At 42.0% G+C, this 13,769-nt stretch overlaps 1 protein-coding gene across 3 annotated transcripts in view; it reads left to right on the top strand.

Moving 5' to 3' along the window:
- The first annotated feature begins 2,511 nt into the window (after positions 1-2,511).
- The window catches only part of PAWR (pro-apoptotic WT1 regulator), a 138,478-nt gene continuing 127,220 nt past the window's right edge, over positions 2,512-13,769 (top strand). For 2 of the 3 annotated variants that reach the window (XR_015253469.1, XM_086712748.1), the window contains exon 1: positions 2,512-3,348. Coding sequence is in view for 2 of the 3 variants with exons in the window: in XM_086712748.1 (XP_086568874.1) it covers positions 2,824-3,348 (525 nt within the window). In the remaining variant the exon portion in view is untranslated. The remainder of the gene's footprint in view (positions 3,349-13,769) is intronic. The other variant, XM_025926413.2, reaches the window with a different exon arrangement.

Raw genomic sequence — 13,769 nt, forward strand, 5'->3', positions numbered from 1 at the left:
CATATACTACCTTTTATCCAAGGATCTCAGATACCTTCACAACACTCTCACAATGTAGGAAGTATCATTATCCCCATTTTATATGTAAGTAAACAGAGGCACAAAAGTTAAGCAACTTGCCCAAAGCCACAGGAGTCAGGAGTATCCAATTCCTGACTCAGAGCCTATTAATACTAAGAGAACTAGTCTGAGAGTGCAGTGGTAAGTGTTATTCTAGTTCATTGTGTGTCTCATTTTCAAATGAATATTGTGTATTCAGTATGTAATCTTTCTGCCTGCCTTCTCCCCTCAACCCCACCCCCCCACTTTTTAGAGACCAAAGGCTACTTGATATCCGTTTACTAATAAAAGGGATTATATTTACTGAATGCCTTCCTTGAACCAAGTACATAGTGTCAAGTCTTATAACAGCTTAAAAATTTATGCTGTTGTTGCTGATTTTGTAGTAAAGAAAGTGGAGTTTCAGAGAATTCAAACACCACATCCAAGCTCTCTCAGCTACTTATGTATTTATGTTCAGGCACACTGTATCCTCTTTCTGCTATATCCAGCAGCCCTTCCAGGTGAAAATCCTTTGGTAAGTTACAAAGTATATTAATGTGAATCTGCTTAATGCCCAACTCTCCTTCTACCCCCTTAAAACCCAGAAAACAAAATACTGTAGTGACTCTGTAAAGGAGGGATTTCAGGTGGCAAACCCAGGTTGTTACCAGCTAGGCTTAGCCTTTTAAACCAATTCCCAAGAAAGGCCTTTGATTTTCTAAGGATTTTTTTTCCAGAGCCCTCTCACTGTTATGCACGTTTCACCCCAAAAGCCAGACCAAAGACCCGAACTCTGTGACTTTCCCTCTGAGAAATAAATAGCATGTGAATCACTGTCTCCCGATCTTATTTTTGTGGCAGGCACGCACTGATTGCCCACCCACCATGTGCCACCTGGGCAAAACAGGAATACTAAGTAGGAATAAAGATTTATGTTAGGTAAGAGTGTGACTCAGGGCTCGCCTACATTTTTTTTTTTTTTTTTTTTTTTTTTTTTACAAAATGGTGACCTGGCATTTGTGGCCCAGGACAATGATGTGCCCTGACCCCACTTGTATGTAGTGAGGTCTGTCCCTTCAGGTGTGGGACAGTGGCAGTCCACGCAGCCCTGATCCAGAAATGTTAAATGACTTGCATCTGAGGATAAGATACACTGCCTGGTATGTTAAGAGAACAGAGAAGTAAGAGTCAATCACGGCACCAGCCCACATGAAATCAGCATCAACGCAGCTTTCATAACTGGGTAGGGAGCTTTGCTGCTAAATTCACGCTCTGTAAAGAGGTGTAGAGACACGGCTAAAAGGAGAATTCCAAATAGGAATGGGATGCCAATGCAATACACCGGCTAAATGAGTTTTTAGTTTTCTCCGGCAAGCCTAAGATAATTGATAATTCACTGATGATGTAAGCCCCTCCTTCTTTCAGCCGACCCTTTCACCCAGAGACCACAGACTTTTCTCAGAAGGAAGTGTTTGTGTTTGTTTCTTTTTTTTTTTTACTGCTCTTCTGCCTGCCACCCTGGTACATCTGAAAAGCGGGCAGCGACCAGGAAAAGTGACGCGCGACTCTTTTCCCATCCTGGCTAGTCAGGCCTGAATCATCACAAGTTGACTGCATTTTCCCCCTCGGCCAGCAGCCTTCGAGATTTTCCCTCGAAGAATATGTCTTGTACTTAAAAGGAAGAGTGGTGGGAGACGGGGAGGCGGAGAACAGGACCGGGGTGAAGGGCGTGGAGGGCCGTCCCGCCCGGAGTCGGAGCCGCCGCGGGGCCGCGAGCCCAGGAATGTGCGGTCGGACAGGCGGGCGCGGGGCGGGCCGCAGCGGCGGGCTGGACGAGGCGGCGCGCACCTGAGCGACGGGGGCGGGGCGTCGGCGGGCACGCACCCCCCCCCCCCCCCCCCCACTGCGCGCCGCGCCCCTCGCGCGCCGTCTCGGCCCTTTCCGCCCGCGCTTCGGCGCCGCTCGGCTCCCCTCCCGCCCCTCGCTCCCTCCCTCTTTCCCTCCCTCCTGGCCGGGGAGAGTCGCGAGCTCCGGCCGCGAGTTTGCCGCAGCTCCTTCCGCGCCGCCGCGTCGGCTCACCTGGGCGCCGACTCCCAGACCCGCGCCTCGTCCCCCCCAAACTCCCCCCAGGTAAGGGGCTGCCCGCGCTCGACCCGCGCGCCCGTCCTCCCGAAGCGGCTGGACAACTGGTGTGTGTGCGCGTCCAGCCTCCTCTGCGAGCCGCCCAGGGGCTTCGCGCCTCGCCCAGGCTTGAAGGTGTTGGTGGCGGGGACCTTGGGCCGACGGTGGCCGCAGCGAGGGGCAGGAGAGGCGGCGAGCCGACAGGTGGCGGGGTCTGGCCCCGGTCCCCTTACCGCCGCAGGCGCAGACCCCGGTGGGGATGGGGCGGGCGGGTCGGGGGTGGGGACAGTCCCTTTCTCCTCCCCTCGAGGGGCGGCGATCGCCGGGCCCGCCGTGTAGGTGCGTCGGAGAAACTTTGCAGGGTGGGGACTCTGCAGCCACTTGCCGCCGGGGACTGGTCGCCGCGCTGTGCGGGGGCGGGGGGCTCCGAGACGGGTCGCGGGGGCAGCCCCTCAGGCCAGGCGAGGACCTTAACGCTTCCCTTCCCCGCCCCCTTTTGTGTTTCCCCTCAGACCCGCCGGCCGCTGGGGGAGCCGCGGCCGCCCCCGCGCCCGGGGGTCGTTCCCTCGCATCCTCCGGGCCGCGGGAGGGCAGAGGCGGCGGCGGCCGGAGCCGGGCCGGGCGGCCTGAGGTGAGAGCCCGGCCGGCCCCGCTGGGAATATGGCGACCGGTGGCTACCGGACCGGCGGCAGCGGCGGCAGCACCACCGACTTCCTGGAGGAGTGGAAGGCGAAGCGCGAGAAGATGCGCGCCAAGCAGAACCCCCCGGGCCCGGCCGCCCCGGGCGGGGGCAGCAGTGACGCGAGCGGGAAGCCCCCGGCGGGGGCTTTGGGCACCTCGGCCGCCGCCGCGGCCAACGAGCTCAACAACAACCTCCCGGGCGGCGCGGCCGCACCTGCCGCCCCCGGCTCCGGGGGCGTGAACTGCGCCGTGGGCCCCGCGGCGCTGCCCCGCTCCGCCCCCGGCCCCCGGCGGCCCGAGGACGAGCCGCCTCCCACCGCCGCGGCCGCGGTCTCCGCCTCGGGGGCACCGCCGGCCCGGGGCGACGACGAGGAGCGGGACGGCGCCCAGGACAAGGGCAAGAGCTCGGGCCCCAGTGCCAGGAAGGGCAAGGGGCAGATCGAGAAAAGAAAGCTGCGCGAGAAGCGTCGCTCCACCGGCGTGGTCAACATCCCCGCGGCAGAGGTGAGCGGGCGGGGGGCCGCGGAGGGAGCTTCCCGGGGCCCCGGGGGGGCAGAGGTTCCCCACTCCAGCTCGTACTTTTATCCTTTCGCTGAGTTATGCAGGCCGAGGGTGATGGAGTTTTACTGTGAGCAAATGCTTCCTGGGAAGTTCCCCAAACGCAAAGTAGGACACGTGCTTTTCAGGCTTCCTGGCTGAGGTCTCCGATTTAGGATCCTTCTTTACATTGGTGGAAAGACTACTCGTGGTTCCAGGACTTGCCCGCTTAGGGTTGTTTGTTTCTGCTTCATCAGTTAGAAAAATTGATTAATGGTGATGACGACATACGCTGTTTAGTTTCCCACGTGCCCCTCGGAAGTTATCAGATTGTTTATCTCTTTTCTCTTGACAGTGTTTAATAGCACCTGTAAAGAAACGTGGCCTTAGCACTATGCGAGACAGCTTTATCTTTCAGTGTATCCAAGATGAGTGTATCTGAATGAGTGTATGCACTGTTTCATATCTAAGCTAGCTTTTGGGAAGAGCGCTCCCCATCACTCACACACACACACACACACACACACACGCGCGCGCGCGCGCGTACAGTTTATTCTGAGTGGTATTTAGGACAATAGGAATGCTGTAGCAACCCACAGTTCTTTTTGCTAAGACGATCTTTCCGTGTATTTAAGTATTTGGCTCTGCGTATTCTGGAAAACATTTGTGGTAGGGTTTTTGTTTTTGTTTTGTATTTTTGAGCAGTCTCAACATTCCTGCAGGCAGCAACGTCTTTCTATTGGAGTGAGTGGTGAAACATTTTTACTTAGTGTGTAACCGCACCTATCTCTACCCTCAAAAAATTTTTTTCTAAGCAAATTTTGGTTACTTGAATAGAAGTGCACGAGTTTTGGGAAGTGATTCCACAACCTTGTTTCACCCAAAGAAGTTGTATCATTTTCCCATTGGCTCATTAGGTTTTACTCTTAAAAAATTTTTTTTTTTTTTTACTCGTGGCCTTGTAATGTATTCAACTTTGATACCTAGTTAATAATTAATAAGAATATGCTAACTTCAGTTGTGGTTCAAGTGAAAACATTCAGAGTAAGCTAGGGTATATGTCAAACATACCCAACTTTTTAAGTGTTAATATGATTTCCATACCTGGAAAATCACAGTTTGTCTTTGAAGGGTATATTTTTATATGCATGTTTCAGCGAGATTTTATCAGCTAGCAAAACTGTCCTCTGTGGTTTGCTACTTGCACAAAAGATCTGTTATTCATTAAATTGCTTTAAAAGGAATTCATGAGAGTGGTAATCAAATTTCTAGGGTTTTTTTTTTTTTTTTTTGGTTGTTGTTGTTAAAAATATGAAGATTAAGGGGAAACTAAAGACAGGGCTCTGGAAAAGCTACATTCCTCAACTTTATTTTTAAAAGTAGCTGATGGTCCAAATAAAAGAATTAGTCATTTTCAGTCTTTTCCTCATTGTTCATCTGACAGGGGTCTTATTTTGGGAAATATCTTGGCAGATGTTAAACTTTATTTTTTGTCAGGCTGCTTGTACTAGAATTGTTGCTTCTCCAGTACCTTTTTTGTTTTTGTTTTTAACAAGCATTATGTTTACCGGGGGAAATAAGTGTGGTGTATCATGCGAGATCCTAAGAAACATCCATTGTTAATGCTCCTGCTTTGGGTTAGGGAACATAGTGCTGAGAATGTAGATCACTCCCCACTACAATTGAGTCTAATACTCTGGAATGTTTTTCGTTTGGGTGTTGGCAACTCCTAAATTTAATCTTCCTTAAAAACAAACAACCCAGGGTACCATTTTTTTTGTCTGTGGAATTTGAACCTTTTTTATTGAATAGAGAGTTGAGGACTGCTTTCTTTTTGTGGTAACTATGGCTCTATCTGTTGCTGTAGGACGCAACAAAACATGGTAATGTTTTAACGCAGTACCTAATTAGCAGGCATACTTGTTGAGTGCCTCCTCATATTTTCGTAAAAACAGCTTAAGTCGTTCAGATTATTTTAATAGTGGTAAATATATGACACAAAACTTTAAAGATGGGCCATCTTTATATTCTTCAGGTTGTATTTTTAGAATTGTGTGCCATTCATTTCTCCTAGTAGTTTCAACACTGAGAATGTCAGTTGGTATGGAGTTTCTTGTGTAATGTAGCACTGTTGGTTTAAGAAGTCATATCATATTTTATAAAGTTTTCAGGTGTGTAAATATCAGAAAAGCAGACAATTATTAATCTGTCAACATTCAAAAATAGACTTGTATTATATGTGATGTTGAGAAAGACTCTTGTTTTCAGACAGTATTCTCAACCAAGTTTCTATTAGGAAAGTAGCATATAATTCACATGCAAAAGCCGATTTTTGTGGTTGATAAACATTAAGTTCCATCAGGAAATATTTATTAAACATCTGTTTGACACATTCACTGTGACTTTCATTAACTTATCTTACTAATTACAAAATATTATAAAATTTGTTGTAAAGGCTACCTGACAACAACTAAAGATATCACAAACAGCAACAAGATAATATTAGCAAGGATGCAGGTCTCAAACTAGATGTGATGGATGGGGATGGGAAGCTGGGTGGGATAGTACTTGTGATGACTGTAATAAAAAGTGCAAATATACAGATGCTTATTAGTGAGACAAACTTTAGTTGTTCTTGATTACCAAGTTAGAGATTAAAAAAGTGTTTTTTTCCCTAAATTTTTACTTTGTCTACTTTTTTGGGGGATAGCTCAAATTGGATAATTTGGCTGTTCTTGCCAGTAATTTTGGTATACGTTTATTAGATCAGTCAGATCTTTATTACATGTCTGTGTTCAGGCAGTATGGTAAGGGCTGTGGAAAAAAAACAAGAAGAGTAAGGCAGTGTATATTCTCAAGGAGCAGGGCTATAATCCTGGAAGAAGGATAAGGCATAATTATATGAAAAAACTTAAGTACTGAGTTAACAATTGAAAAGCCATCTTAACACAGCAAATTGTTTATTAGAAATATTTTATGTGTAGAGGTGCCTGGCTGGCTTAGTCAGTGGAGCATGTGACTCTTGATCTCAGGGCTGTGAGTTAGAGCCCCACATTGGGGTATGGAGATCACTTAAAAATCTGGAAAAAAAAAAGTTTTGTGTTGAGGGGCAAGAGGTGATTGGGGCTGAGAGAAGCTACTGGTAATGAGGCTCTTGGGCTGAGACTTACATTTCTGTACCTATATATTTATACATCCATTCACACATACGTGTATACATACTTATGGTGTTTTAAATCTGAGTGTAGTGGTTCTTAATTGTGGAAGTGCATTAATATCATGTGAGGATCTTAAAAAAATGCTCCTCATGCAGAATACTTGCCCTCTCCCTCCCTGAGCCCCTTTTGATTTAATGGGTCTGGGATGGATCCCAGGCATCAATATTTTGATAAGCTTCTCATGTGATTCTACTGTGAGTCAGGGTTAAGAACTATTGGGCTGCAGTCTGGGGATACAGAAATGAATAGGACACAGGCCTTGCCCACAGGGCCTCTCAAGTAATATAGGGAACTGTGGTAAGTACAGTGTTTAATGCAGGCTGAGCAGGGTACCTAACCTAAGGAAGACGGGGATAGTTGAGGAAGGGTTCCTAGGCAGTACCACCCCTGTTTTCAGAGTGCTTGTGAAGTTATTGCCATTGAATAGGTTTGCATGAGTGGGTTAACGGAGGTGGTTAATAAAGTATTTCAATAGGTAAGGTCAAATGATACTGAAATTTTGATTTAAATACAAAGTTAACACGTATTGAAACTTACTATTTTCATAGTGGTTGGCTACAGTACTTTATGTTTTAATTAATGCTCACAGCAATCCCATGTGGTAGTTACTGTTTCTCTTTATATCCTCATTTCCAGAGGAGAAAATGGAGGCTTGAAGAGTTTAAATGACTCAGGATCACATGGAAAGTGAATATGTGGTAGAGCAGTATTTTCAGTGTGTGTGTGTGTGTGTGTGTGTGTGTGTGTGTGTGTGTGTGTGTGCGCGCGCGCGCGTGCATCTTGGGAGAGCGGGATTTTTAAGAATTAATTTTTAATTAATAAAATATTAAAAGAATTAATTTTTAAGAATCAGCCAATTTTGCAATATGTAGCTTGTTTTCCTATAACTTTTTATTTTTTTCTATAACTTTTTATTAGAGGTTATCTTAAATAATTTAAACCTCTGAATGGAGAAAAGAGTAAAAGGAACTGATTAGAAATTAAGGTCAAATTTGTAGGCTCAGAGATTGCTTCTGACCCTCTATAGTTTCCTTGGCAAAATTTTGAACATCAGGCCATCAGCACAATCTATTTTTGGCTAGATCAGAAAATATGAATCTTTGTTTTTACATAAGTGATATGTTGTTTTTCTGTCAAGATGGAGTTAAAACACCTACTCCATAGTTTGAAGGAGCATTTTTAAGTGAGCACAATTTTAAGTCATAATTATTCAGTGTATTTGTTGAACATTATATGGGACAAGTTTGACTAAGTAAACCATGTGAATCCAGGTAGATTAAGAAATGCCTTTGGTATGCCCATTATATACCAGACTGTCTACCTTTCTATGTGATGAGTCAGAAGAGGAACTAATAGTGACTCAGGGTTGGAGAAAATTGGGCTTGTTGTGAATAGGGTAGATATAGCATAAACACCAAGGCTACTTAGATATTAAGCCCAGTTTTCCTAAATGTGAACTCATTGGTAAGGTAAATTGAAAATGGAATATTATCAGGATTTATAATGAGTTGTCTAAGCTGAGAGATCTTTTTCCATAAAAATAATTATGTAACTAAGTAGATGACATTTATGGTGTGCTTATTAAGTGCTAGGCACTGTTCTGAGCACTGTACATGTGTTGGTGCATTTAATTCTCACTACAGCCCTTTGGGAAAATGGGGCAGAGAGAGTAAGTTACTTACTTGCCTGAAGTTACCTACACGGTAAGAAGCAGAGTAGAGATAGTCTGCTTTTAAAACCTTGTGCTTAATAACTGTTTTATATTTCAGTGTATTATATACTATATACCTAGTTTAAGAAAGACAAAGATTATTTTAGGAGTAAAATGTAAAATTAGTCATTTATATTACTAATAAATTTGAGACTAGCCCTATAATGAAAGGCAGATAAGGTGGGACTTTATTGGGAAAAATTGGCAGCAAATAAACAGGAACAGTGGCATCAGAATTCTTATTTAAAATCGCTATCAAGTTGGTGGCTTTATTTATGTTCTTTATTATTTCTACATTGGTTTTTACCACCTGTGATATAGGCCAGAAAATAATTATGCTATTTAATAGTAATACTAATACATGTCTTAGAAGTTTGAAATGATTGGCAAATATAGGAGTTTGAAATCTTCTGAGTGCTTTTTTTCTTTTTAAAAAGTAAGATAAAATTCATATACCATAGAATTAATCCTTTAAGATATTCAGTTCAATGGATTTTTGGTATATTCACAAAATTGTGCTCTGAGTGCTTTTATATTTTCATCTTAATTTTTCATTATGTATTTAGAACCCATGGAACCTAAGTTTTATCTTCCCACCGTATAAAATGCAGCAGAGTCAAATAATTCAGTGTCAGCTTTTCCTGCATTTCACAGAGAACATGAAATAATTGTAGCATTTTCTCAGTTTTTTGTTTTTTTGTTGTTAAAAGCCTGGATATTATTTAAATTTATTTTATTAAATTTTTTTTTTGTTTATTTATTTATTTTGGGAGAGAGAGCATGAGCAGGGGAGAGGCAGAGAGAGAGGGAGGGAGAGAATCCCAAGCAGACTCCACTCTGTCAGTGCAGAGCTCCACATGGGGTTTGAAGTCACAAACTGTGAGATCATGACCTAATCTGAAACCAGGAGCTAGACACTTAACTGACTGAGCCACCCAGGCACCCCGTATTTTTTTTTTTTTTTTTTATTTTAGAGAGAGAGAGAGTGAGTGGGGGAGAGGGGCAGAGGAAGAGATTGAGAATCTTTTTTTTTTAATTAAAAGATTTTTTTTAATGTTTATTTTTGAGAGACAGAGTGCGAACCAGGGAGGGGCAGAGAGAGAGAGAGAGAGAGAGAGAGAGGGAGAGAGAGACACAGAATCCTAAGTAGCAGGCTCCAGGCTCCTAGCTGTCAGCACAGATTCCCATGAGGGGCTCAAACCCATGAACTGTGAGATCATGATCTGAGCTGAAATCGGACCCTTAACTGACTGAGGCACCCAGGTGTATGGAGAGAGAATCTTTCCAGGGCTCGATCCCACTACCCTGGGATCATGACATGTGCTGAAATTAAGAGTCACATGCTTAACCAATTGAGCCACCCAGGCACCTTGGTTTTATGTTTCTTAAAACTTAGACACCTACTACCACTTGTTTGTAGTATAGGAGTTTAGTATAAGAGGTATTTAATTTAACTGAATGCAAAATTTCTAATTTATTTAAAATTTTACATGTCTTTCATGGAGATCTGCAAAGCTCTACTATCTAAACATTTGGGAACTTTGATTCAAAGTAAAAATGGAGTATTAAACCACCTAAAACCTTAGTCACGTTACTTAAATCAGTGTCTTAAAAGATGTGGCTGGGGGGGAGGGGATGGGGATGGGGACAACCTGTACCAGTATCACCTGCATTGTTTATTTAAAATGCAGATTTCTGGGATCCACTTCAGTCTGGGAACAGGGAGGGGTTACCCGAGACTGCAGAGTTTTAACATTTTCTTAAGTGAGTCTTGTAATTCTGAAGTTTGAGTGTACTTAATGTCCTGTACTGGTTCCCTGATCTGTCAAATGAAATTGTGATACCGATTATCTAACAGGATTGTTACATGAATCAAAATAGTGTTAAAAATGTTCTTAAAATGGTAAATTACAGCTACTGTGTAGGTTATAGTGATAACTAATTGTTGATGTCTAATGGAAATTTCTTATTGGGATGTTGAAAATTCATTTTTTTCCTGTTAATTAAAAACTTCATAGACATTTTAACAGAGACAGCTTGAGCTACTTGGAAATTCAAAGCACCCTAAACATTTAGGTAATATCATATAGTTAGTGCAAAATGTTGTGTTTGCCTTGCTTCTTGTCCTGATTTTGTTAGAAGCCTAGACAACAGAAAAAAAAAAAGAAAAACCTCTAACACTTAATATATAATTTAAACTTCACTTTCATTCATCTTTCTTTCTTTCTTTTTTTTTTTTTTTTAATGTGTATTTGTTTTAGAGAGAGAGAGAGAGAGTACATGAGCAGAGGAGGGGCAGAGAGAGGGAGACACAGAATCAGAAGCAGGCTCTAGGCTCTGAGCTGTCAGCACAGAGCCCAGTGGGGCTCGAACTCACAAGCTGTGAGATCATGACCTGAGCCGAAGTCAGATGCTTAACTGACTGAGCCACCCAGGCACCCCTCATTTTTCATTTTTACATATATTTAAGAGAAAGTGTATAATTATGTTTTTAAATGTATTTAATAATTAGTTAACACTCTTAAAACAGATTTTTTTTCTATCTTATCAAAATATTCCCAAGTGTATGACTTTTTCTCTTTTGTTTACTACTCTCACATATTAAATCCATAGGCATTCTTAGCTAGCTAATTGATTCTTAAAGTATTTGGTTATCGCTGAGGGAGCTTTCAGTTTAAATCTCAGGCATTTGTGTTCATAGCCATACACCTACTGGTATAGAGTCAAGCCTTAGCCATCTATCATGTTCTCCTTGAGTTACTTAAAAATATGCTAGGCACCATGTCTGAATGATATTGTAAGAATATTTAATTTCTTAAAGTAACAAAATTGTATACCTCAAAGGTAGAAACTGCTCCAAGTTCAAAACTTCGCATGTGAAAATTGGATAATAAATGTTTATTCTGTGATCATCTTTTTTTAAATAGTTTTTTTTTAAAAAGTTTATCTAATTTGAGAGAGAGAGAGCACAGTAGTGGAAGGGCAGAGAGAGAGGGAGAGGTTGAGAGAGAGAATCCCAAGCAAGCTCTGTGCTATCAGCTCAGAGCCACACACAGGGCTCAATCCCGGGAACCATGAGATCATGACCTGAGCTGAAACCAAGAGTCAGACACGTCACCGACTGAGCCACCCAGGTGTCCCTGTGTTTCACGTTCTTGACAAGACTTCTTGACATCCTATAGTGCAACCAAGCAAAAGTCGATCCACACCAAACTTATATAATCTTTAGTTTTTCCTTCTGTTAAAACTAATGTGTTTTTCCTTGTGGAAATACAAGAAGAGGTAGAGAAACATCACCTGTTATCTTATTCTTATTTCTGATTTTTTTTTCTGTATCTACATAAAAATTGGAATCACATCATATAGATTTGTGTATTTAGTATTTAATCATGAGTATTTTTATGGTGTTACTCTTCGAAAATAAGTATGGATTTTTAAATGATTAGTTTCTGGTGTATAATATAGGGATTATTATTATTTTTTGTATTGTGGTAAAATGATAAAAATATAAAATCTTAACCATTTTTAAGTGTACTTTCATTGGTATTAAATACATTCATATTATTGTGCAACCATCATCACTATCCATTCCATGACTCTTTCCCTGTTGTAAAACTGAAACTCTATACCTGTTAAACAGTAACTCCCCATTCAACCCTCCCCCATCCCTTGGCAACTACCATTATACTTTCTGTCTTTAGGGATGGATATGTATGTGTTACTTGATATTAAAATACTTAGGCATCACTTCATTGGTAAAGGACTCTACTACTACTTCTCCCTATTATGTACCTGCTGATTGGCAGATAAGTAAGTTGTCTTAAGATAAACAGCAATATAGTTTTTTCTTTTCATGTATTCTGTTTCCTGAAACATTCTTCAAGACAAGCGTTTGGGTCTTTCAAAGTGTCTCATAGGTACTAGGACCTTCAGATAATTGTGAGGGAAGCCCATTTTTCTTTTTTTTTTTTTTTAATCTTCTCTGTAGTCTTTGATTTCATTGGGAAATTGGTAATTAGAGCTGCAGTAATTATAAGCGTAAGTTATAACTCAACATAAAAGTTCCTAAAACTCATCATATATGCAAAATCACACAAAAGTACAGGACATATAGAAAAATGGAGTGTAGGGGCATAACACTCAAAATGTTTTCAGTCACATGTAAAAAGATACAAACTTAAGACTAGCAGCACAATTTTACACATGTTAAATGATTAAGAAATGCATAAATGCTACGTTGATTATGACACTTAACCTCAAAACAGACCTGAGTTTGCTTATAGTGGGTGTTAAAAGGGTGGCAATTTGTGAAGTGTTGGAGGAAGGGTTATCTGAAATTGGACTGAAACTGTAACACCACATGTGGATGGGTATGGCTTGTAACACAAGGAGTGAACTGGCAGATGTTTGAGATGTGTGCATTCTGTGTGTTTCTGGGACACTGTGTTTGTTGCATTATCTGTGTTGCATTATTAGTGTTTCTTTCAGTTGGACATAATGCAAATGCAACATTAGTATTATGCTCAACTTCCTAATGTATCAGTTGCATTGGAACAAATCCAGTTTTCTCAACAAATATTTTAGTGTATATGTATATACCCACATGGATACATCTATCTGTACGTTTATGTGCACATCCACATTCATCTGTCCAAAATATGTGAAATGGTGGCTTGATAAGATCAAGTAATGAGATGGAAAAGGACTAGGGAGCAGATGTCACTAGAGATGAGAATACTTTCTTAAGAGTGTATTAATACTAAAAAATATACTGATTGCTAGGGCAATGGTAGCAGAAAAGGAAAGGAATGGATGGATTGAGAGGTATTTCACTGATACTAGAAAATTACATAACAATGCTTTGAGCTGGAAAATTTATCCTCAGCCTTCTTCCCTTTAGCTGAGTATAGCACACACCTACCCTCTGTCCTCCAGAGCTAACTGTACCCTGCTTACTATGTAAATCTTGCCTATTTTTTTTCTTTCTTTCTTAAATACTTGGCCTCTCCCTCTTGGTTCATCTTGCCATGAAGAAATGTTCTCTTAATTCTGGTTTACCTTCCACTTAACTTTTCTTAATTGCTCAATTTAAAGGCCTTGTTTTCATGTGCTCACCCCCATTACCTTGCTCATTTCCTGCTACCTAATTGAAATTGATCTCTTCAAGGTTGCTTGTGACTTCCTAATGGCCAAATGAGATAGCTGCGGCTTTTTTTTCAAATTTTTAAAAATGTTTATTTTTTGAGAGAGTGCAAGTCAGGGAGGTGCAGAGAGAGGGGGACAGAGTATCAGATGTGGGCTTTGTGCTGACAGCAACAAGCCCAATGTGGGGTTCAAACTCACCTCAAGATCACGACCTGAGCTGAACTCTTGATGCTCAACTAACTGAGCCACCTACGTGCCCCTGGCTTTTCTACTTTCAACCTCTTTGACTCCTCTGTAATATTTGCCCCTGTCAT

Source organism: Puma concolor, chromosome B4, assembly GCF_028749965.1.
Source record: "Puma concolor isolate L17-30 chromosome B4, mPumCon1.1.hap2, whole genome shotgun sequence".
Lineage (NCBI taxonomy): Eukaryota > Metazoa > Chordata > Mammalia > Carnivora > Felidae > Puma > Puma concolor.